Here is a 24,122-nt window from a genome sequence, read left to right on the forward strand (position 1 = left end):
TGATTTATAATATAACATTTAAATATTAAATAAATTAAAGAGGAATTTTGGTTTGTTTTGTATGGTTCGTATAAAACTCAATTATCAAACAGTTATAGACAATTCTTAAAGATATTTTTCAAACCAAAATAAGAAAACAGATGCATTGATATTCACTTGCATAAGGTCCGTTTCTATACGACGCAGATCATTTGTTAATATTCAAATGTGCCTTTATTATCAATAATATTTCTTTATGGAAGCCTGTCTGTAACACATTTTTTTTTTATTGTTTAAAGAGACATAATTTTGTTGAATGGTTAAAACCACACACAAACAATAACATTACCACAACAATAAACAAATCTTTAAAAGTAGACAGATATAAACTAGTAAATCTTTAGAAGTACACCTAATCTGATTGATTATGAACCAACAAGTAAGATCAAACTGTTGGGTTGTTATGCAAGTGAATATTTTTTGTTATTGAGTACCAAAAAGACCATTTCAATTCCCCATTTCAAAATCTAATGCATTCTGGGTAATGTTTTCAAATGCTTACACCAAAACGTTACGATTGGTATATAACCATTCTAAACAACGGAAATTCAACCAATGACGTTACGTTTTTTTCATTTTGGTTTTACGAACAATGAGATTACCATAGTCCATCAAAAAGGCCAATTGCCAGTAGGATGGTTTTGCTTACTGAAAAAAGGTACCAATACATGAAATTGTAAATGAATAGTCTCCCCTTAATAACTTATGCATCAACGAGCTGGAATTACTTACCTATTTTTATATTTTAAAACCTTTCACAGTCAAATCTTTTCAGTTTTTGTTTGTTGATTATATATTTCAAAACAAAAAGCAAAAATGTTTGAATTGGCCAAAACGTGTCATTCGAGGACAAAAACTAAATGTACCATAGAGAGCCAAACCATGGTATCCATCATGTATGTATTTTTGTAGATCAGATTCACTATCTTTTGCTGATTATTTTATACTGTCTACAGTTTCTGTCTATGATAAATTTTAAGGTAACGAAAAAAAAATTAGCAATTAAGAATTCAAATTGATGACAATACCTTTACAATTGGTAATCTTACCATCATTCCATCTAGTCCCCTGTATCCTGGTTCACCTGGAGTTCCCTGCTCTCCCTTCTGTCCTTGCTTTCCTTCAGGTCCTAATTGTCCTTCGCTTCCAGGAACACCCTTTTGAAAAATGAAAGAATACAAGTTTTCTCATCTGAAATTAAATGCTACAGAACAAAATACATATACATCTGATTAATTCCTTTTACAAATTTTGAACCATAGTACATCAAGTTTTTACATTGTTGTTTTATGTATTACTATTTTAATCTGATATTATGACAAAGGGTTATGTGCAAAGAAACAATTCTAGAGAATCTAAATTGAATAAAATTATGAAATTTTTATTTGAAAGAACCTTGAGAGACAATTGACAAATAATGTCCTGGAATCAATGCTTTGACAAAAGATGTAATTATCAAGGAACATACTCTGAAATGGTCTGAAAGCTATAAAGTTTATGAAATATAGTGATCGCTAACACAACCAAAGAAAATATTGATGTTCTGGAAACTATTATTTTAAGTACTACTGTGGATTCATCATCACTCATTGGATACCAATTTTAGTTGATTTCATGGGAACAAGTGGTCCATGAATTTTGAAGTTCAACGAAGTAAACAAAATTTATAGTCTTGTAAGCAGACTTTGGAAAATACAGGAAATTAAATATCCAAGAAATGTAAGTTTCCCTTATTCAACTTAAATTGCTATCTTCAAAAATAAATATATCCACACTAATTTGTGTAACTTACTGGTGGTCCTGCTGTTCCTGGTTTTCCAACAGGTCCAGGTGGGCCAGGTGGTCCAACTTTACCAAGATCTCCACTCTCTCCCTTAGATCCTTCAGCTCCAGGTAAACCTTGTAGTCCCTCTAAACCTGGAGGTCCAACTAATCCTCTTGGTCCCTCAGTACCCTATAATCAATTAAATTAAATCATAAAATATACAAAATAGACCCTTCTACTCCAGGTAATCCGTGTAGTCCCACTAAACCTGGAGGTCCAACTAATCCTCTTGGTCCCTCAGTACCCTATTATCAATTAAATTAAATCATAAAATATACAAAATAGACCCTTCTACTCCAGGTAATTCTTGTAGTCCCACTAAACCTGGAGGTCCTACTAATCCTCTTGGTCCCTCAGTACCCTATAATCAATTAAATTAAATCATAAAATATACAAAATAGACCCTTCTACTCCAGGTAATCCTTGTAGTCCCACTAAACCTGGAGGTCCAACTAATCCTCTTGGTCCCTCAGTACCCTATAATCAATTAAATTAAATCATAAAATATACAAGTAGAAAAAAGATTAAATTGTCTACTCAACCAATCATGGGCTTTTTGTCTTTATAATTCATTTCATACCATAGTACTTACTCTAAATGAACTTAAACTGTATTCAAATTCCAATGAGATATAAGTTTTTCAAATGGGACAAAAAACATAGGATCCTTGTGCTTTCCGTAAGAAAACATTCTTGAAAAAGTATTAAATTTAATAACCAATTATAAAGTCTTTATCTTCACATTGTTAAGCGCCTAATAATAAAATTTACCTTCATTCCAACTGGACCTTGGATTCCTTGAATTCCAGGCTCACCAATTGGTCCCTAAAATAAATAGACATCATTTACTAGAATAATATGATACATACACATTTTAAGTGCAGCATATCAATCTTAAATCATAAATATATTGGTGCAATGTTATCTGTCTGTCGCATTCTTTAAAATATTCACCATCATCACAACTATGTATTAATCAATAGATTGCATTGCATTTAAAATATGTAGTATTTAATTTGTGTCAAAAAGTAAATAATTACTCTGTACCATTTTACATGTTACATAAATGACTGTCTCTTTCATTGTATTCTGCATCCTTATTATAAGGTGTGTTAAAAAAATTGTGGAGTACATCCATAGGTTTCAATTGGTTTATGCTATTTTTTCATATAGAAATGAATGTCACTTCAACACATGCATATTACTTAGAGTATTGAAGAATATAAACAAGTAATATAGATGCAAAAAAGAATCTGTGTGTAACAGATGGGGACATACATCCTTTTATGATGCAAACAGAAACTGGAGATAATCTTGTTAATACCTACTATTCAAATATTTCAAATTTATCCTAGTCAATATCTTACTTTTATTTAGTTTTATCTATTCTATTAACCTGTATTATTGATGAAAATCATATGTGGTTTGATTCACATATGAAAGTTCAAATAGCACTAATACTAAGCACTGTTAATTTTGTTGATGACAATAAATCCTCCAATCTTATTTTAGGATGAAGCAACTTACCGGTGGTCCAAGTGGTCCAACTATACCCTGGGGTCCTGATGGTCCAGGTGGGCCCTGAAATTATCAATTATATGGATACCTTCATATTCATGATTCAATACTTTAACTAATGTATCACATGTATGCTTTATTCAGATTGACTTATATCTAACTGCTTTAAATTTCAACATCTCTGTTTAGGTTCAATGTTATATCTGATAATACTGGTATTATTTAGCCAAATATTAATCTCTTTTCAAACTATAAAAATCAAATATAAAGGGGAGAAATGATAAATTGTTTCCATAAAGACAGCACATGCAATTAAAATAACGTACTTTATATAAAAAAAAGATGTGGCTTGATTGCCAATGAGACAACTTTCCACAAGAGACCATAAATCATAGACAAAACTGACTTCGTAATTCAACATTATAGAAATACTTTTTAGCATTTTATAGTGGAATACTTACCATATCACCATGTTCTCCTTTTTGTCCCCTTTGTCCTGGAGCTCCAATTTCTCCCTTTAAATAAATTTAAATAAAGAAGAAATATACAATTGTACTAACCTTGGAAAAACATAATATGGCTGGAATCAATAAGTCCATCAGTTGCAATCAGTTAAAAAAGTTTTTAACCAAATCAAAACTTTTAAAGAATTGGAAAATCATTTCATAACAGTTGGCCTCAATTTTAGTTCTTAACAGTTTCAATCAAGTTCATTTTTATCTGTATTATAAACTGTTATGTCTTCTTGTCATGTGTATAACAACATAGAAGAAATATTAATATTTCAAATGCATTCTAATAAAACAAATTCTATATGTATTTTAAAAAACCATTCTAGTGAAAAATTTGTCATATTTTTATAAAAGCACCTTATCTCCATCTTGTCCAGGTGAGCCAATAGGTCCTGGTGGTCCTGCATATCCCTAGAAAATAAAAAACAAATGATTTAGTAATGCAATATTTACAGTAATCAATGTCCTATATCCCTAAAATCTAACATCATATTTTCAACATTATATCTTAAAAAAATTTCACATCAATAAAAGTTATTCAGCTTACCATATTCTTTATCAACAAATAAAGCATACATCAACCCATTGCTATGTATATGCATATTTTTTTTATTTTTTTTATTAATATATGAGACTTGTCTTCCATTGAAAATGATTGTTGTGTACTTTGTTTTTCTATCAAACTTGTCTCCTCTGATCCTAACAGGTTGATGAGTTCTAGTCAGCCTTTCTTGTGCTTTCAGTGACCGATGTTTTGTGTAAAGTATTCAATGTTAAATTTCTATTCTTATTCAGTTGTGCTGACATGATGGAACAACAGAGTCATTCTTGTATATCTAATTACCTCCTCAAAGGGTATAAAAGTATTGTTTGTGCAAGACCCTCATGGGTAGTCAAGGTCGTTAAAAACCACCCTTGTCATCAGTATAAAAATACAAGGCTCAGATCATATGGAAACTTCAAATTAAAAGATTGATTGTAGCCAAGATAATAATAGTAATTAGTTCAGTGATTTTAGTTAAGGATTATTTTTTTAATCATGAACATTGATAGACCTTCACTGCAGATTCCAGTGATGAAGAGAACACATGTTGACCTTTGGGGTCTGCAAGCAATACAAAAAGGCCCCTAAAATAAGTACTTACTCTTGGTCCATCAGGTCCTGTTGGTCCGGGTAAGCCTGACTGGCCTTCAACACCCTGAATAATAATATTATCGAAATATGAAAATATTGAAATATGAAAATACATATGGGATTACTTCTTTATACTGTTTAACTATCATAATATTGTAAGAATATATATTATACAAAATAACAAGGTTTTGCTTAAAGAACAAATTATTATTCAACATTTATGCAGATTTCATTTTTTACCCACATGTTTAACCATTCATACTTGATATAACTTAAGTTCAATACTGACAGTTGTTTGTTTAAATATGTTTTAGATTTAATTACCATGTCTCCTTTAGTTCCCATCATTCCCTCTTGTCCTGGGGCTCCTGGCTGACCCTAAAATTATATAAATAACAATATACATTGTGTCTAAATAAATTGTCTGTTGGGCAAATATTTTCTTTTTGTATTTGCAGTTTCTGAAATTCAAAATTCAAATTTAATAAAAGAATAGATTTATCGAGAGATCAATTGATTTAGAACAGCAGATAAAACAAGAGCAGATATTGTGTATATCAAATATTTAAGCTAATTGTATTCTTCTTTAATAAACCTTCATCAAAGCTAGCCCTACTTAACTTAATCATCTTTCTTATATGATACAAATAAATTCACTTTATCTTTCTGGTACATGCAATCAATCATCCTGAATATGCATGAAATTATTCCCAAGGAATGATAAATAAGAAATATTCATATAATCAATCCATGTGTTTTACTAATGTAATGATCTACATCTGTAATGCATTATTTATTTCCCTTGTATGGATATAAATTTACTGACTAATTAAATAAGGGCTATTCCAGAAAAAAAATGTAGGGGGGTTGGAAGGCACATTGTAATAATAATACATAGGTAATGGGTATCAGAGAAACTTTTCACACTATAATGCACTATAATTATTAATTACAATTGTCATGGTGGCGGGTGCTGACAAAAACTGCCTTCCAACCCCCCCCCCCGCATACATTTTTTTCTAGAATAGCCCTAACTGAAGATCATCATAAATCTTACTGGAGGTCCATGTGTTCCTGCTGATCCTGGGAAGCCTACTGATCCTTTCTCTCCCTGAAAAATAAAAAACATAAAATCATTATTTACATTAATTATGGTAGTACATAGGGTTATAAAATGTTCACATTCAAAATCCTATATTAACTAGAGGCTCTAAAGAGCCTGTGTCGCTCACCTTGGTCTATGTGCATATTAAACAAAGAACACAAATGGATTCATGACAAAATTGTATTTTGGTGATGGTGATGTGTTTGAAGTTCTTACTTTACTGAACATTCTTGCTTCTTACAATTATATCTATAATGAACTTTGCCCATTAGTAACAGAGAAAAATATTTGGTAAAAATTTACATAAATTTACCAAATTAATGAAAATTGTTAAAAATTGACTATAAAGGGCAATAACTCCTTAAGGGGTCAATTGACCATTTAGGTCATGTGGACTTATTTGTAGATCTTACTTTGATGAACATTATCGCTGTTTACAGTTTATCGCTATCTATAATAGTATTCAAGATAATAACCAAAAACAGCAAAATTTCTTTAAAAATTACCAATTGGAGGGCAGCAACCCAATAACCAGTTGTCCTATTCATTTGAATATTTCAGGGCAGATATATATTGACTTAATTAACAATTTAACTCCTTGTCAGATTTCCTCTAAATGATTTGGGTTTCAGAGTTATAGGCAAAAAACTACATTTTACCCCTGTTCTATTTTTAGCCGTGGTGGCCATCTTGGTTGGATGGCCAGGTCATCGGACACATTTTTCAAACAAGGTACCTCAAAGATGACTGTGGCCAGGTTTGAATTAATTTGGCCCAGTAGTTTCAGAGGAGAAGATTTTTGTAAAAGATAACTAAGATTTACGAAAAATGGTTAAAAATTGACTATAAAGGGCAATAACTCCTAAAGGGGTCAACTGACCATTTCGGTCATGTTGACTTATTTGTAAATCTTACTTTGATGAACATTATTGCTGTTTACAGTTGATCTCTATCTATAATAATATTCAAGATAATAACCAAAAACAGCAAAATTTCCTCAAAATTACCAATTCAGGGGCAGCAACCCAACAACAGGTTGACCGATTCATCTGAAAATTTCAGGGCAGATAGATCTTGACCTGACAAACATTTTTACTCCATGTCAGAGTTCCTCTAAATGTTTTGGTTTTTGAGTTATAAGCCATAAACTGCATTTTACCCCTATGTTCTATTTTTAGCCGTGGCGGCCATCTTGGTTGGTTGACCAGGTCACGCCACACATTTTTTAAACTAGATACCCCAAAGATAATTGTGGCCAACTTTGGATTAATTTGGCCCATTAGTTTCAGAGGAGAAGATTTTTGTAAAAGATTACTTAGATTTATGAAAAATGGTTAAAAATTGACTATAAAGGGCAATAACTCCTTAAGGGGTCAACTGACCATTTTGGTCATGTTGACTTATTTGTAAATCTAACTTTGCTGAACATTATTCCTGTTTACAGTTTATCTCTATCTATAATAATATTCAAGATAATAACCAAAAACGGCAAAAATTTCCTCAAAATTACCAATTCAGGGGCAGCAACCCAACAACAGGTTGACCGATTCATCTGAAAATTTCAGGGCAGATAGATCTTGACCTGATAAACATTTTTACCCCACATCAGATTTGCTCTAAATGCTTTGGTTTTTGAGTTATAAGCCAAAAACTGCATTTTACCCCTATGTTCTATTTTTAGCCGTGGCGGCCATCTTGATTGGTTGACCGGGTCACGCCACACATTTTTTAAACTAGATACCACAAAGATAATTGTGGCCAAGTTTGGATTAATTTGGCCCAGTAGTTTCAGAGGAGAAGATTTTTGTAAAAGATTACTTATATTTATGAAAAATGGTTAAAAATTGACTATAAAGGGCAATAACTCCTAAAGGGGTCAACTGACCATTTCGGTCATGTTGACTTATTTGTAAATCTAACTTTGCCGAACATTATTGCTGTTTACAGTTTATCTCTATCTATAATAATATTCAAGATAATAACCAAAAACAGCAAAATTTCCTCAAAATGACCAATTCAGGGGCAGCAACCCAACAACGGGTTGACCGATTCATCTGAAAATTTCAGGGCAGATAGATCTTGACCTGATAAACATATTTACCCCATGGCAGATTTCCTCTAAATGCTTTGGTTTTTGAGTTATAAGCCAAAAACTGCATTTTACCCCTATGTTCTATTTTTAGCCGTGGCGGCCATCTTGGTTGGTTGACCGGGTCACGCCACACATTTTTTAAACTAGATACTCCAATGATGATTGTGGCCAAGTTTGGTTCAATTTGGCCCAGTAGTTTCAGAGGAGAAGATTTTTGTAAAAGTTAACGACGACGGACGACGGACGACGGACGACGACGACGACGACGACGGACGCAAAGTGATGGGAAAAGCTCACTTGGCCCTTCGGGCCAGGTGAGCTAAAAATAATTCATCTGATTTGATAAAGTGCAATTAATCAATCATGTGCACACAAAAGAAAATCCTGCTTTCTTTGACGTATAGTTCAGTTCAATGGATTAAGTCTATTATGTTTACCTACATTGAGGTCAATATTTACAATTATTTTTACAACTTTCTAAATCAGAAAATTCAACATGCAAAGAAGAATGACATTAAAAAAACAGTACTTCTCTGTTTACAATCAAATTAATATCATTATTTCCAAATATTATATGAAATATTAAACTTCACACATAATCTGTAGTTTCAGAAGATAAAATGAATCATTTTCACATCTTAAAATTAAATAACTTACAGGTGACCCTACTCGTCCTCTTTGTCCTGTTGGTCCAATGGGTCCATCTTTTCCCTGAAAAATGGAGAAATGTTTTAAAATTCAACATTAACATATAATCATATGATAGAAAACTGTATAAAATGTAGAATGCAATGGCTATAACTACATCATATCATAAATAAACCTTTTTAAAAGTTTAAACATAATCTTAGTTTACAACCAGGGAACATTCTTGTCAAAAACAAAGTCACATAAATGATCAATAACTTTTTCTGAAATATTCATATCAAAATATCAGGTTAACTTGTTTTTAAATTCTAGTGAACAATTTTCTTTTGCAGATCATAAAGAAAAGATCTAATGAAATTGTTTATATTTTCCAACAGTTCAATGTGTCCCCTGATAACGGGAGGTCAGGAAAGGGACTGCTTTGTATTTGCATATTAATTCGTTGCTAAGGGTATGGTATGTAAGCATGTAATGCTACAAGATTCCTTAATGATAAAGACTACTATATATACTTACTTGTGGTCCAGGATATCCTCTGTCTCCTTGGAAACCAGGTGGGCCTGGGGGACCCATCACTCCAGTTTCTCCTTGTGGTCCAGTGTTTCCCTACAAAACAAACATATAGAGGTCTTCTTATAAGGTAGCAATACACAGCTCAGCGTGTGGTTTTTCATTTTGTCCCCTGTGGATTTTTCAAAAGTTATTGTGTAATAAAATTCATTTTTAGAGAGCTGAGTAATAATTTAGCCTTCTAAGTTGGTTTATAAGAACATCAAGATTATTTTTGTATATGTTTCATTGGCTATATTCTGTTTGACTGTCCTTATGCTTTATTCATTACTTGTTTATTCCTTGTAATTGAGTATAGGACTAAATCAATATTATCTGCCTTCCATTCATATACAATCAACATATTCTTTTAAGTTAGTTTTGTGTCTGTCCTAGAAAATATATCATAACTTTTGTTAGACAAAGTTACACATAAAAACCTGGAAAGTTAAAACTAGAGGCTCTCAAGAGCCTGTGTCGCTCACCTTGGTCTATGTGCATATTAAACAATGGACACAGATAAATTCATGACAAAATTGTGTTTTAGTGATGGTGATGTGTTTGTAGATCTTTCTTTACTGAACATTATTGTTGCTACAATTATCTCTATCTATAATGAACTTGGCCCAGTAATTACAGTTGAAAATATTTTTTAAAAATTTACAAAAATTTATGAAAATTGTTAAAAATTGACTATTCCTTAAGGGGTCAGTTGACAATTTTGGTCATGTAGACTTATTTTTAGATCTTATTTTGCTGAACATTACTGCTGTTTACAGTTTAACTCTATCTATAACAACAATCAAGATAATAACCAAAATCTGCAAATTTCCTTAAAATTACTAATTCAAGGGCAGCAACCCAACAACTGGTTGTCCGATTTGTCTGAAAATTTCAGGGCAGATAGATCTTGACCTAATAGACAATTTTACCCCCGCGTCAGATTTGCTCTAAATGCTTTGGTTTCAGAGATATAAGCCAAAATCTACATTTCACCCCATTGTACTATTTTTAGCCACGGCAGCCATCTTGGTTGGTTGGCCAGGTCACGCCACACATTTTTTAAACTACATACCCAAATGATGATTGTGGCCAAGTTTGGTTAAATTTGGCCCAGTAGTTTCAGAGGAGAAGATTTTTGTAAAAGGTTATGGACGCCGGACGCCAAATGATGAGAAAAACTCACTTGACCTTTCAGCTAAAAAAATAACATCATAAAACCCAAAATTGGCTACAATTTTAAACTATAAATAGAAGCTGTGACCTTTATCTTTGAACTATTGACATCAAAACTAATAGGATCCCCAATTTGAAAGAAGTGGTGAGAAAAGAGTGTTTTGTTGTTACCATAGGAACTAACAAACTTACTTGCTCTCCTCTTTCTCCAGTATTTCCTGGTACGCCAGTTTCTCCTGGTGGACCCTGTTATAAAAACACTTCCATATATTACAGTATGCTACATTATATCCAATGCATATTATGAGGAAATAAAAATTTCCCTGTCAGCAACTAGTTAAACTAATAAAAAATGGATTTTACATGAAGATTTCTTCAAATTTTCATATTCTGTCCTGTTTGTCATGTGTAGTTTGGAAATTTATTTTATTCAACATCTTTTTTATTTGGATCAGCATGAAAAACAATTCAGATTTTGTCTGGATAAATATCACAAGAAATGTAAAATAAAATAAATTACAAATTATCAGCATGTTAACAATTTAACTGGCCTATATATCTGTCCTCTTAATTTAAAAGTAAAAGATAATCAATACAGTACTTACGGGGTTCCCTGGGGCGCCTCTATCTCCTGCAGCACCGGGTTCTCCGGAAGATCCCTAAAATATTTATATTTGTCATGTCATCTTATTTGTTAAATTGATATATTAATACAAACACAGTCTTTTCATTTTATTTCTAAAAATTGTAAAAAATCACATGATTTCTGATAAAGGTACTGAAATCTTATAACAAATTCAATAGTTTCAAATTTCTGTAAAAAACCATTATTTTTGTTTGTTATGAACCAAGCTATAATTATTAAAAACCATTAAAATAAGACAACTTTCAGATTGGTCAAAGCTTTTGTCCTACTTAAGTATCTAATTTAGGTGTTTTTCAATATTTTTTTTACATCTTCATATGAAACAGAAATCAAAAGTTAAAACTTGCAATATACTTCTAACAAGATATCTTAACATTTAACATTTGTCAAAATTTACACTTTATAAATTAAATTTAATAGACTTTAAAATGAAATGAGGAGAGTTTTCTGACCCTATAGAGTAATCTAATAAATAACTTACTGTTGCACCCATAACACCAGCTTGTCCTGGTAAACCTGGCCTTCCTGGTGAACCCTGTCAAGTAATGTAATATATAAACTACCCGTCAAAAAATGATATATATGTAATCATGTCATAAAACTTTTCTTATGTAACCTATTTACTCTGCAATAAAAACTGTTCAAGCTTTATTTCAACATAAGCAAGGAAAATGGAAACAACTGAAACCAAAATTATACCTCCTATCTAGAATTAAGCTTTAAAAATTTATCTATATTAGCAATAACAGTGCCTGATTTGTGCTAAAACAGTAAAGAAAAACATATACGGCAGACAGCCACCAACAACAAATCCCCAGAAATTACAGTATATCATATTGATACTATACAATATTAGTTTTGCTCATTGTTGATGGTCTTACAGTGACCTGTACATGTAAGTATTTACTTTTTGTGGATGGTTGTCTAGTTTCCAATCATACTAAATCTCCTTACATTCGTATTAATTCAAAATGAAAATAACACTTTCTAAATTTGAAATATCTGAAGTGGTTTTCTTGATTCATCTTTTAAAATCAGGAACGTGCAAACCCAAAACTGTTGAAGCAAAGACACTATAAGTACCCAAGAATCAATCAGACCAATTTGGTGGAAATTGTCTAATGGTTTTATATCATTTTTTTTTTAATTTGACATTGGAGGACAAAAATAGATGCCAAAAGATACCGATGGCTCACTTGGTTAATAATTTATAGGCCAGATAGGCTTTTTAAATATTTGAGTAATATTCTTGAGTTACACTTGCCTATACATTGCTTCTAAATAACAGTATTTTGATCTGGAAAAAAATATATTTTTGAATTGAATTTTCCTTTGCTCTGAAACAATGTGGGGACATGAGGTAGTTGTCATTATTTAGTTCCTGTGGCAAACCTTTGTGGTGTATACATTACTATTTATACTTACTGATTCACCTCTTTCTCCAGGGGGTCCAAACATTCCTTCTTTTCCTGGTAATCCCTACAATGATGAAATTATACATCTCAATCTTATCAATAGCTGTTAAGCTCCAGTTCTATACCAGTACAAAATGGTATCAAATATGTGTTCTTCTATTTTATCTAATAATCTTGCAAGAAATAACAATATTCAAAATGATTAAACCAATCAAGAAATTATAAGATGAAATCAGCTCTAAAAATAAGTACTAGAAGACAAACAAGTATTAATTTTTTGCTTACCGGTGGACCGAAGGGGCCCATCAAACCTGGTGGTCCAGGAGGCCCTTGGATTCCTTGTTCTCCCGTAAAACCTGGTGGACCTGGTACACCTGAATCTCCCTTTGGTCCCAAGGGACCTGGTGTTCCTTGCTTTCCTCTTTCACCATTTGGTCCCTATAAAATATATCAAACATCATCACTTATTTTTTATAATTCAATCAACTCATCGTAAACGATCATCAATTTCATGCATAGTTTTTTTTTTTCTAAAACAAGCATGAATCATCTTCAGTGTATATTGTCTGTACCAAGTCAGGAATATTACAGTTGTTTTACATTCATTGAATGTGTTTGAGCTTTTTCCATTTGGTTAGACTTTTTTTCATAACATTAATTAAAACAGCACTTCTAGCAGTTGCAATGACTATCAATATATCAAGAATCTGATTGAGCTTTCGCATATTTCTTTCAGAACTTTTGATTTTGACAACAAAGCTATAAGCAGAGAGTTATACTACAAAGAGTTGCAATCAATTCAATCATCAACAACCTTATTTCATATGATTAAATTGCTTTATAAAATACTACTAAACAGAACTTTTGTGTAGCATGATTCAATCAATTTTTATAAATGTCATCTCCTTACCTGTGGTCCAGGCTCTCCACGGTCTCCAACTTGTCCAGGTTTTCCCTGAAAAAAAAATATTGTTAGAAAGAACTGATAAATATTTTATATAAATGTAACTCATTTTGTTGTAGACATTTTTTTCACTGGACCTACTGATTCAGCAAATTTGCAGCCTATCTTATATTAAAAACTATCCCTATTCCCTTTTATTCTAACTTTTCTATATGAGGGGCCTGATGGGTTATTTTCATTCTTCGTGATCAGTACATTTTCGCTATCGTGACCCGTTTTTCTACAGATTTTTTTTTTATATTTTCGTGATCCGTGATCATGGAAATTTATTTTCTGTAAATCGTGATTGACCAAAAAATCAACTAGTGAATCGTGATGAGACCCCAATCACACCCATCCTATATGTTTTCAGTTGCTTGGTTCGGGTCAATCTGTCAAGTCTTCAAATTGAAATGAATGTTTCTTTGAGTAATAAAGGTTTCCTTGCATTAAGCAAAATGAAATTTCTTAAAGTGTATAACTCAAATATAGAACAATTAGGTGTATATAATCCAACTAAGACATATAAACAACTTACAGATTTTCCTCTTGTGCCTCTTCTTCCACGGCGTCCATGACGACCAGCTGGTCCCTGTAAGTATCAAACACAATAATTAAAATGATCAAATTATGACACATTTATTGCTGCTTACTTAGTGTCTAGTGGCAAATACTTCATGACAACAAAATTTAAATAAAAAATAGCCATGCTTCAACAAACTTAAAGTCAGTTATTTTAATTCATTCAGTAATTTTAATTCACTACATGGAGCAAAAGTTCCAAAACTAATTTGGAAAGAATCTGGGTTTTTTAATAGTTTAATTACCTTTGCTCCATTTGGTCCTGGGTATCCTGTTATACCAGGCATTCCTTGTCGTCCCTGAAAATATATTGGACTAAATAAGTGAACATTCATAAGACATTGTAAAATAATTTACAGAATATGTATTACACAGATTGTTCGTGACCTGATGGGGTATATAGTACATATACACATTCGATTTCATACGAGTTGAAAGCATAGGTAAGAGTCCCCTTACAAAGTTTACAGACCTTGCCTTGAAGTCATAAAACTTTCGAGACAGTTTTTTGTACTCATACTCCAAAATAAACCAATCAAAATGCTGGATTTCATGTTTTTGAGCATGATTTTTGTGCTCGGACCACTGAGCAAAGTTTTATTACTTCAACCCCTTGTATATACCATATTAAGCCAATGATGGACTGTGTAATATTTATTTACTACTGACTATCTGATACTTGCAATACACCATGAGTATCTTTTACTAGCTTTGAATATCTTACAGATGCTTTCTTATAATTGGCAATATTAAGAGCAACACTCTGGTACACACTGTGCAATACATATAATGGTACACAGTCAGCATGTGACTTTGCACATTCAATTCAATTCTCTAATATCTATAGAAGGTAGGGTATATTATTATATTTAACCTTCTAGTTTAACTGAACTATTATTCTATTTCATAATGATATTTTTAAGATTTCCCCTGTTTCAATCAAACAGTATACTGTTGATTAATTTATTTTGATAGATACCAATTTTTTAAGGAATTGAGTAAAAGATGTAAGTTAGTGGATATTTGATTTTGCCAAAAGTCTGTATTATAACAAGCCTTTATGAAATTTGTTTTTCATTGAACAAATATCCACATAAGCACTGAAAAATGACATACAAAGAATAATAATGATCCCACAGTAGTCAACTGTAATATGTAGCTTGTTTTGATCTTTTATTATTTATATTCAAAGGGAACTATGATTACACTATTAATCACGCTCCAATTAATCTCACCTTTTCTCCTTGAATACCTTGTTCTCCTACTTCTCCTCTTTGTCCTGGATCTCCCTATAAATAAAAAACAAAAGTTTAAATTATATTTTTATTAGGTTTAATTCATACAGACAGAACTACATGTATATAACAAGAGTTCATCTGGTTACTGGGTGGATGCATGTCCTTGTGTTTCAGGTGGCGCCGTTCAATAACATTTACAGATTTATTTATTTTTTTGTGAAGATCTTTTGATTTCCCTACTTATGACAAAGGAGAAGGTCCAGTTAGGTTTTATTTTGGCCTTATATTTGAAGTACATATGATGAAAAATTATTTAAGATTTTTTAAAAGTGTCTCAAATTCAAGCTTAAATCTATGAAGAATCTATCAATTATATACATGCCCTTAACATCCTTTTCCTGATGCTTTTTTTAAATGAAAGCGCTAGCATTCATTTTTAATCTCAACCTTTACATATGTTATGTAATATCATTAAGTACAACACATATTTAAATATTAAGAATAAACATGTGCTGCCCTACCATTTCAGAACAAAAGTGTCTACAAATTAGCAAAAATGTAAAAATTGTGAAGATTGTAGTAATTTTGCTTCACATAATGATGTTAGTATCTGATTCTTGTACAATATGAAATGGATTTTGAAATTTTCACATCCGTTTAATTACCTTTGTTCCTTCAATTCCTTCGAAACCTTGAGGTCCATTGGTCCCTTTAAGTCCTTTATCCCCTTTATATCCATAGTCACCTTTCATACCATCCATACCTGGGCCACCCTAAAACAACAATGACGATGTAAACTATAATTATGTATTGTATTATAATATTGGCCAAAGAACATAATTAAAAGAACTCAGCATGCAATATTCTAAGATATTGCATCATTGCAAATAGAAAAATTAGATTATCAAGAATTGGTGACAAAAATATGTCATTTTTTGCACTAACTTTTTAACTACCTACTTTGCTTCTCTTTCCTGTACGTGTTCACACGGAAATAAGACATGAAAAATTTCAGCACATCCCTTCTTATTCTTTTGTATTTATGATATAATGGAACCATGAAAATTAAAACTGATATATTTTTTTCAGTTTTTGATTGTCAGAGAGTACCTCAAGTACACATGTTTTTGCTCTAACCGTACAGCCATTTCTTCAGAATCCATTGTAATATGAAAGGAAAAAGATTGAGAAAGACATTATCTGTTAAAACTTACCATGTCACCTTTAATCCCAAGTGGCCCTGTGTTACCTGTATCTCCCTACAAGTACACAAAATATATTTACAGATATGTCAGTTTTAGACAATTCAATATATGTTAAAAAAAATATACACATCAACATAGTTTTTTTCTCTCCAATTATTCAATTATTTACAGTTTTTTACAAACTACACAGTACATTGAACAAAAATAAGTCAAAGTCTCAAATTGCTGGTTTGCAATATTTGTGACTGTATCTAAATGCTTAAATATTACAGTACCTTAATTCCTCTTGGTCCTGGATATCCAATAATACCCTGCATTCCTTGTGAGCCCTGAAATTTAATAAATTATAACAATTCATGAATGCAAAACAGACAATAGTTCTTTAGAGTAAAGTAGCTAATTTTTACATCAATATAAAAAACTAGAGGCTCTAAAGAGCCTGTGTCGCTCACCTTGGTCTTTGTGAATATCAAAGGAAGCAGATGGATTCATGACAAAATTGTGTTTTGGTGATGGTGATGTGTTTGTACATCTTACTTTACTGAACATTCTTGCTGCTTAAAATTATCTCTATCTATAATGAACTTGGCCCATTAGTTTCAGTGGAAAATGTTAGTAAAAATTTACAAATTTTATGAAAATTGTTAAAAATTGACTATAAAGAACAATAACTCCTAAGGGGGTCAATTGACCATTTCGGTCATGTTGACTAATTTGTAAATCTTACTTTGCTGAACATTATTGTTGTTTACAGTTTATCTCTATCAATAATAATATTCAAGATAATGACCAAAAACAGCAAAATTTCCTTAAAACTAACAATTCATGGTCAGTAACCCAACAACGGGTTGTCCGATTCATCTAAAAATTTCAGAGCAGATAAATGTTGACCTGATAAACATTTTACCCCATGTCAGATTTGCTCTAAATGCTTTGGGTTTTGAGTAATAAGCCAAAAACTGCATTTTACCCCATGTTCTATTTTTAGCCATAGCGGCCATCTTGGTTGGATGGCCGGGTCACCGGACACATTTTTCAAACTACTAACCCAAAAGATGATTGTGACCAAGTTTGGATTAATTTGGCCCAGTAGTTTCAGAGGAGAAGATTTTTGTAAAAGATTACTAAGATTTACGAAAAATGGTTAAAAATTGACTATAAAGGGCAATAACTCCTAAAGGGGTCAACTGACCATTTCAGTCATGTTGACTTATTTTTAAATCTTACTTTGGTGAACATTATTGCTGTTTACAGTTTATCTCTGTCTATAATGATATTCATGATAATAACCAAAAAAAGAAAAATTTCCTTAAAATTACTAATTCAGGGCCAGCAACCCAACAACGGGTTGTCCGATTCATCTGAAAATTTAAGGGCAGATAGATCTTGAACTGATAAACAATTTTACCCCTGTCATATTTGTTCTAAATGCTTTGGGTTTTGAGTTATAAGCCAAAAACTGCATTTTACCCCATGTTCTATTTTTAGCCATGGCGGCCATCTTGGTTTGATGGCCGGGTCACCGGACACATTTTTCAAACTACTAATCCAAAAGATGATTTTGGCCAAGTTTGGATTAATTTGGCCCAGTAGTTTCAGAGGAGAAGATTTTTGTAAAAGATTACTAAGATTTACGAACTAGAGGCTCTAAAGAGCCTGTGTCGCTCACCTTGGTCTAGGTGAATATGAAAGGAAGCAGATGGATTCATGACAAAATTGTGTTTTGGTGATGGTGATGTGTTTGTACATCTTACTTTACTGAACATTCTTGCTGCTTAAAATTATCTCTATCTATAATGAACTTGGCCCATTAGTTTCAGTGGAAAATGTTAGTAAAAATTTACAAATTTTATGAAAATTGTTAAAAATTGACTATAAAGAACAATAACTCCTAAGGGGGTCAATTGACCATTTCGGTCATGTTGACTTATTAGTAAATCTTACTTTGCTGAACATTATTGTTGTTTACAGTTTATCTCTATCAATAATAATATTCAAGATAATGACCAAAAACAGCAAAATTTCCTTAAAACTAACAATTCAGGGTCAGCAACCCAACAACGGGTTGTCCGATTCATCTAAAAATTTCAGAGCAGATAAATGTTGACCTGATAAACAATTTTACCCCTGTCAGATTTGCTCTAAATGCTTTGGGTTTTGAGTTATAAGCCAAAAACTGCATTTTACCCCATGTTCTATTTTTAGCCATGTCGGCCATTTTGTTTGGATGGCCGGGTCACTGGACACATTTTTCAAACTACTAACCCAAAAGATGATTGTGGCCAAGTTTGGATTAATTTGGCCCAGTAGTTTCAGAGGAGAAGATTTTTGTAAAAGATTAGTAAGATTTACGAAAAATGGTTAAAAATTGACTATAAAGGGCAATAACTCCTAAAGGGGTCAACTGACCATTTCAGTCATGTTGACTTATTTGTAAATCTTACTTTGCTGAACATTATTGCTGTTTACTGTTTATCTCTATCTATAATAATATTCAAGATAATAACCAAAAACAGCAAAATTTCCTTAAAATTACTAATTCAGGGGCAGCAACCCAACAACGGGTTATCCGATTCATCTGAAAATTTCAGGGCAGATAGATCTTCACCTGTTTAACAATTCTACCCATTGTCAGATTTGCTCTAAATGCTTTGGTTTTTGAGTTATGAGCCAAAAACTGCATTTTACCCCTATGTTCTATTTTTAGCCATGGCGGCCATCTTGGATGGTTGGCTGGGTCACCGGACACATTTTTTAAACTAGATACCCCAATGATGATTGTGGCCAAGTTTGTTTTAATTTGGCCCAGTAGTTTCAGAGAAGAAGATTTTTGTAAAAGTTAACGACGACGACGGACGACGACGGACGACGGACGACGCCGGACGCCGGACGCCAAGTGATGAGAAAAGCTCACTTGGCCTTTTAGGCCAGGTGAGCTAAAAATGGTTAAAAATTGACTATAAAGGGCAATAACTCCTAAAGGGGTCAACTGACCATTTCGGTCATGTTGACTTATTTGTTAATCTTACTTTGCTTAACATTATTGCTGTTTACAGTTTATCTCTATCTATAATAATGTTCAAGATAATAACCAAGAACAGCAAAATTTCCTTAAAATTACCAATTCAGGGGCAGCAACCCAACATCAGGTTGTCCGATTCATCTGAAAATTTCAGGGCAGATAGATCTTGACCCTATAAACAATTTTACCCCCATGTCAGATTTGCTCTAAATGCTTTAGTTTTTGAGTTATAAGCCAAAAACTGCATTTTACCCCTATGTTCTATTTTTAGCCGTGGTGGCCATCTTTGTTAGTTGGCCGGGTCACCGGACACATTTTTTAAACTAGATACCCCAATGATGATTGTGGCCAAGTTTGGTTTAATTTGGCCCAGTAGTTTCAGAGGAGAAGATTTTTCTAAAAGATAACTAAGATTTACGAAAAATGGTGAAAAAATTGACTATAAAGGGCAATAACTCCTAAAGGGGTCAACTGACCATTTGGGTCAGGTTGACTTATTTGTAAATCTTACTTTGCTGAACATTATTGCTGTTTACAGTTTATCTCTATCTATAATAATATTCAAGATAATAACCAAAAACAGTAAAATTTCCTTAAAATTACCAATTCAGGGGCAGCAACCCAACAACAGGTAGTCCGATTCATCTGAAAATTTCAGGGCAGATAGATCTTGACCTGATGAACAATTTTACCCCTGTCAGATTTGCTCTAAATGCTTTGGTTTTTGAGTTATAAGCCAAAAACTGCATTTTACCCCTATGTTCTATTTTTAGCCATGGCGGCCATCTTGGTTGGTTGACCGGGTCACCAGACACATTTTTTAAACTAAATACCCCAATGATGATTGTGGCCAAGTTTGGTTAAATTTGGCCCAGTAGTTTCAGAGGAGAAGATTTTTGTAAAAGTTAACGACGCCAGACGACGACGGACGACAGACGACGGACGACAGACGACGGACGCCGGACGCCGGACGCCAAGTGCTGAGAAAAGCTCACTTGGCCCTTTGGGCCAGGTGAGCTAAAAAAATGAAAACAAATTTCATGAAATATATGCATTGATAAAAATAAGTATGATTTTTTTGGGTCAAACTTCATGTTAGATATAGGAGACATCATTGTAAATAAATGTGTTAGTGAAATGTGCAATAAGGGTTATTTTTTTATGCACAGGGTTATTTAAGTTAAATGAACAATGATGATCAAAATATGTTTTTACATCTTTTAGAAACAAGCCAAGTTTCAGTACTGAGTTTTAAAGTGAGAGAGTCAAACAATGTATTTAATGAACAAACACAGTGTGGGACAAGCTGATTACTATATAGGCACTCAAAAACTTAAAGGTATTAAAACAATTTATATCTCTTGGATTTTACTCTCTTTTTAATCCAAACATATTTTCTATCCCCTTTTTGTTTGTAATTAGAAGAAATAAAATCTACCCTTCAAAGTATTTGTTTTCCCTTTTGTTTACTTCCTTACTCTGGAATGAATGGAGTTACACAAACATTTCCTATGTATGCATCTTTTCAAAGAGGAAAATCACACCTATCCCTTGAAACTGATTCAAGACCTTAAACAGACCCACTGAAATACTGTTTCTGGAAACTGGTTCAGGAACTTAAACAAACCCATACTGTAACAAAATGTTAAATGCTGGGTCCATTTGAATACTGTTTGACATAAACTATGGAGTAGTTGCTTTCGTCTTTATATTTTTCTTACCTGATCTCCTTTAATTCCAGGATCACCCTCTCTGCCAGGTAATCCCTGTCAAGAAATAATTAAAGTATTTAGTACAATCTAATATTATATATTGATAAATCACACAAAACATGTTTCCTCTTTCTTTGGCCTATCTTCTTAAACATTCAAATATTTATACTTATTTATAGATGAATATTCTCGGAAAAATTATCTTTACAGAGGGAATAATGTACAACTATTAATAATGAAAAAAACCAACTGTCATTGGTCAGGGAATTACCCTGAACTATCATGATGTTCATTCAATATCACATTTCATTCAAAAGCAAACAAAATTTACGCCTAAACATTTTTTGACATACTATTTTGCAAGAGGATACCACATATAACCATGTAAAATCAATATTGACACTGTTTTTTATTTTGATTTGTCAATATACATGTATACCAGGGGTCATACTTCAGAATTTGATAGCAAACTGACTTCTTCTTGCTAAACCAAGAGAAGTGAGGAAACAAAATAATGCTTTTAAACAATAGATTTGGAGTCTTTCTCATGACAAATGTTCTAATTTTATTTTAAGTCCTTGTTGTCTGAAAGAGTTTTACAGAACTCCAAATCTTATTCAAACAAAATGATATTAAGATTTGTTAATACTGGTTCTAAATTACCATAAATAAATATAAAACAAGAATGTGTCCTCAGTACACGAATGCCCCACTCGCACTATCATTTTCTATGTTCAGTGGACCGTGAAATTGGGGTAAAATCTCTAATTTGGCATTAAAATTAGAAAGATCATATCATAGGGAACATGTGTACCAAGTTTGAAGTCGATTGGACTTCAACTTCATCAAAAACTACCTCGACCAAAAACTTTAACCTGAAGCGGGACAGACGGACGAACGAACGGACGAACGAACGAATGGACGGACGGACGAACGAACGGACGCACAGACCAGAAAACATAATGCCCCTCTACGATCGTAGGTGGGGCATAAAAAATATGATAGATCCTAAAATCATCTAGTGTGGTGAGCTCTTGTATACTATAAGACCCAGAAAATCTTGTTGCCAAGGTTATCAAATGTAGCTAATCTCATAAATATTATACAAAAACAAGAAATAAAATTATTACTGTAATATACTTACAGCTGGACCAAGTGGTCCAGGTAAACCAGGTAGTCCAGGTTTTCCTACAGGTCCAGAAATGCCTGGTGGTCCCATTGGTCCAGGTGGTCCTGGTGGACCCTAAAAAACAAAACTAGTATTCTAAATATCTGCTGCCAAAAATTGTTCACATCTACTTGTACCTTGTCTTGAAATGTTTATATGCAAATTTTTCAGAGATATTTTGTGGAAACCACATATTTCACAAATATAATCTATGTCTAACACATTTATATCTATATTAAATCTCCATTTGATAAAAAAAAAAAAAATTACAATTCTAGTAAAGAAAGGTCTTTTAAACTTTTAAATAATCTTTGTAGCAGGTATAAAATATCCTGGCTCACTTTCTAGAAACCACTCTTGTGATTAAAGAGGGTAGTAATGCCCTTTACCGTCAGGCATCAAACAGTCATTTTCAGCTACTGTTAGAGTCATATTGGTTAAATTTTTACCGTGATTCGTCAAATTATTCTTATCGTTATTCGTCAGAGGTCTCCGATAATTGTCGTTACCTTAATTTTTGGGGAAAATTTAACATGATTCGTCAAAATCAGTCAATTTTCTTATCATCTAAAAGAAAGTGTACATTTTATCGTCATGCATAAAAAATAACCGTTAACGTAATTTGGCAAGAAGGTACCCCTATTACCACCCTCATTAAACCATAAAGTTAAGAATGATTTTGGACAAATAGTCTGCATGAAAATCAACAGACAGATAATGTCTACTGATCATACATTTGCTACAGGATGAAAGGGTCAAACTATAAAAAATAATACTGACATTTAAAGTGGAAATCTGATTATAACATTTATCTGCTTAATTAGCACTTTTGAACGAAAAAGAATCACTAAACAACAGATAAAAAGACATGTACTGAAAATGTCAAGACAAAAGAAAGATTTGAGACATGTTACATGGAATACTCACAGTTGGTCCTGGTGCTCCTCCATTACCAGGGGCACCTGGTGCTCCTACTGTTCCCTGTAATAAATAGTTTCTGTTTACATTTGTTATGTCATAACTGGTATCAATTGTAATATTAAAAACTCATTAAGCATAAATAACATGTTGTACTACAGTGAAAACATTTTTTTAATTACAAATTTTGTATTATGAGTTAACAACTTAAATATAAAAAATCAAAATGATAAAAAAAAAAAAACATGATAAATTGATGACATACAACATAAGTATGTTTATAATCATTCTAAAAGACTGCCAATTACTGTGTTTCTTTGATAATGCTTTAGTCTTACCTCGTTTCCTTTTGGCCCAGGTGGTCCCTCAGTTCCTGGTACACCCTAAAATTAAATAAACAGTATGTAAAATATAATCTGGTAGCTCCTATTTATTTTTTATACATGTAAATTTTAAAACAAATATTAAAACCATTGTTAGGCCAATTAAAATTAATTGCTAGATTTTCATCCCCGCCCGCCCCTCTGAAATCGTCCCGCCCCGATTTTTTTTATTTAACAAAAATACGATTTCCGGATTTTATCATGTCCGTTACCGGGAACCATCGATAATTTTGTTTCATTCAACACTTCCTGTTTCAAATTTCGTTTATGTATTTCTCCGAGTAATCTAATA

At 32.4% G+C, this 24,122-nt stretch overlaps 1 protein-coding gene across 2 annotated transcripts in view; it reads right to left on the reverse strand.

Moving 5' to 3' along the window:
• LOC139512631 (collagen alpha-1(V) chain-like) overlaps positions 1-24,122 on the reverse strand; it is a 74,422-nt gene that overhangs the window by 17,861 nt on the left and 32,439 nt on the right. For both annotated transcript variants that reach the window (XM_071300378.1, XM_071300379.1), the window contains 27 exons: positions 23,786-23,830; positions 23,457-23,510; positions 22,506-22,604; positions 21,371-21,415; positions 16,903-16,956; positions 16,637-16,681; positions 16,088-16,195; positions 15,420-15,473; positions 14,430-14,483; positions 14,141-14,194; positions 13,570-13,614; positions 12,945-13,097; positions 12,670-12,723; positions 11,726-11,779; positions 11,204-11,257; positions 10,791-10,844; positions 9,390-9,479; positions 8,883-8,936; positions 6,086-6,139; positions 5,353-5,406; positions 5,039-5,092; positions 4,251-4,304; positions 3,843-3,896; positions 3,391-3,444; positions 2,635-2,688; positions 1,832-1,993; positions 1,089-1,196 (listed from right to left, as the gene is read on the reverse strand). In XM_071300378.1, the coding sequence (XP_071156479.1) occupies positions 1,089-1,196; positions 1,832-1,993; positions 2,635-2,688; positions 3,391-3,444; positions 3,843-3,896; positions 4,251-4,304; positions 5,039-5,092; positions 5,353-5,406; positions 6,086-6,139; positions 8,883-8,936; positions 9,390-9,479; positions 10,791-10,844; positions 11,204-11,257; positions 11,726-11,779; positions 12,670-12,723; positions 12,945-13,097; positions 13,570-13,614; positions 14,141-14,194; positions 14,430-14,483; positions 15,420-15,473; positions 16,088-16,195; positions 16,637-16,681; positions 16,903-16,956; positions 21,371-21,415; positions 22,506-22,604; positions 23,457-23,510; positions 23,786-23,830 (1,818 nt within the window). The remainder of the gene's footprint in view (positions 1-1,088; positions 1,197-1,831; positions 1,994-2,634; positions 2,689-3,390; positions 3,445-3,842; positions 3,897-4,250; positions 4,305-5,038; positions 5,093-5,352; positions 5,407-6,085; positions 6,140-8,882; positions 8,937-9,389; positions 9,480-10,790; positions 10,845-11,203; positions 11,258-11,725; positions 11,780-12,669; positions 12,724-12,944; positions 13,098-13,569; positions 13,615-14,140; positions 14,195-14,429; positions 14,484-15,419; positions 15,474-16,087; positions 16,196-16,636; positions 16,682-16,902; positions 16,957-21,370; positions 21,416-22,505; positions 22,605-23,456; positions 23,511-23,785; positions 23,831-24,122) is intronic.

The sequence above is a fragment of the Mytilus edulis genome, chromosome 2, assembly GCF_963676685.1.
Source record: "Mytilus edulis chromosome 2, xbMytEdul2.2, whole genome shotgun sequence".
Lineage (NCBI taxonomy): Eukaryota > Metazoa > Mollusca > Bivalvia > Mytilida > Mytilidae > Mytilus > Mytilus edulis.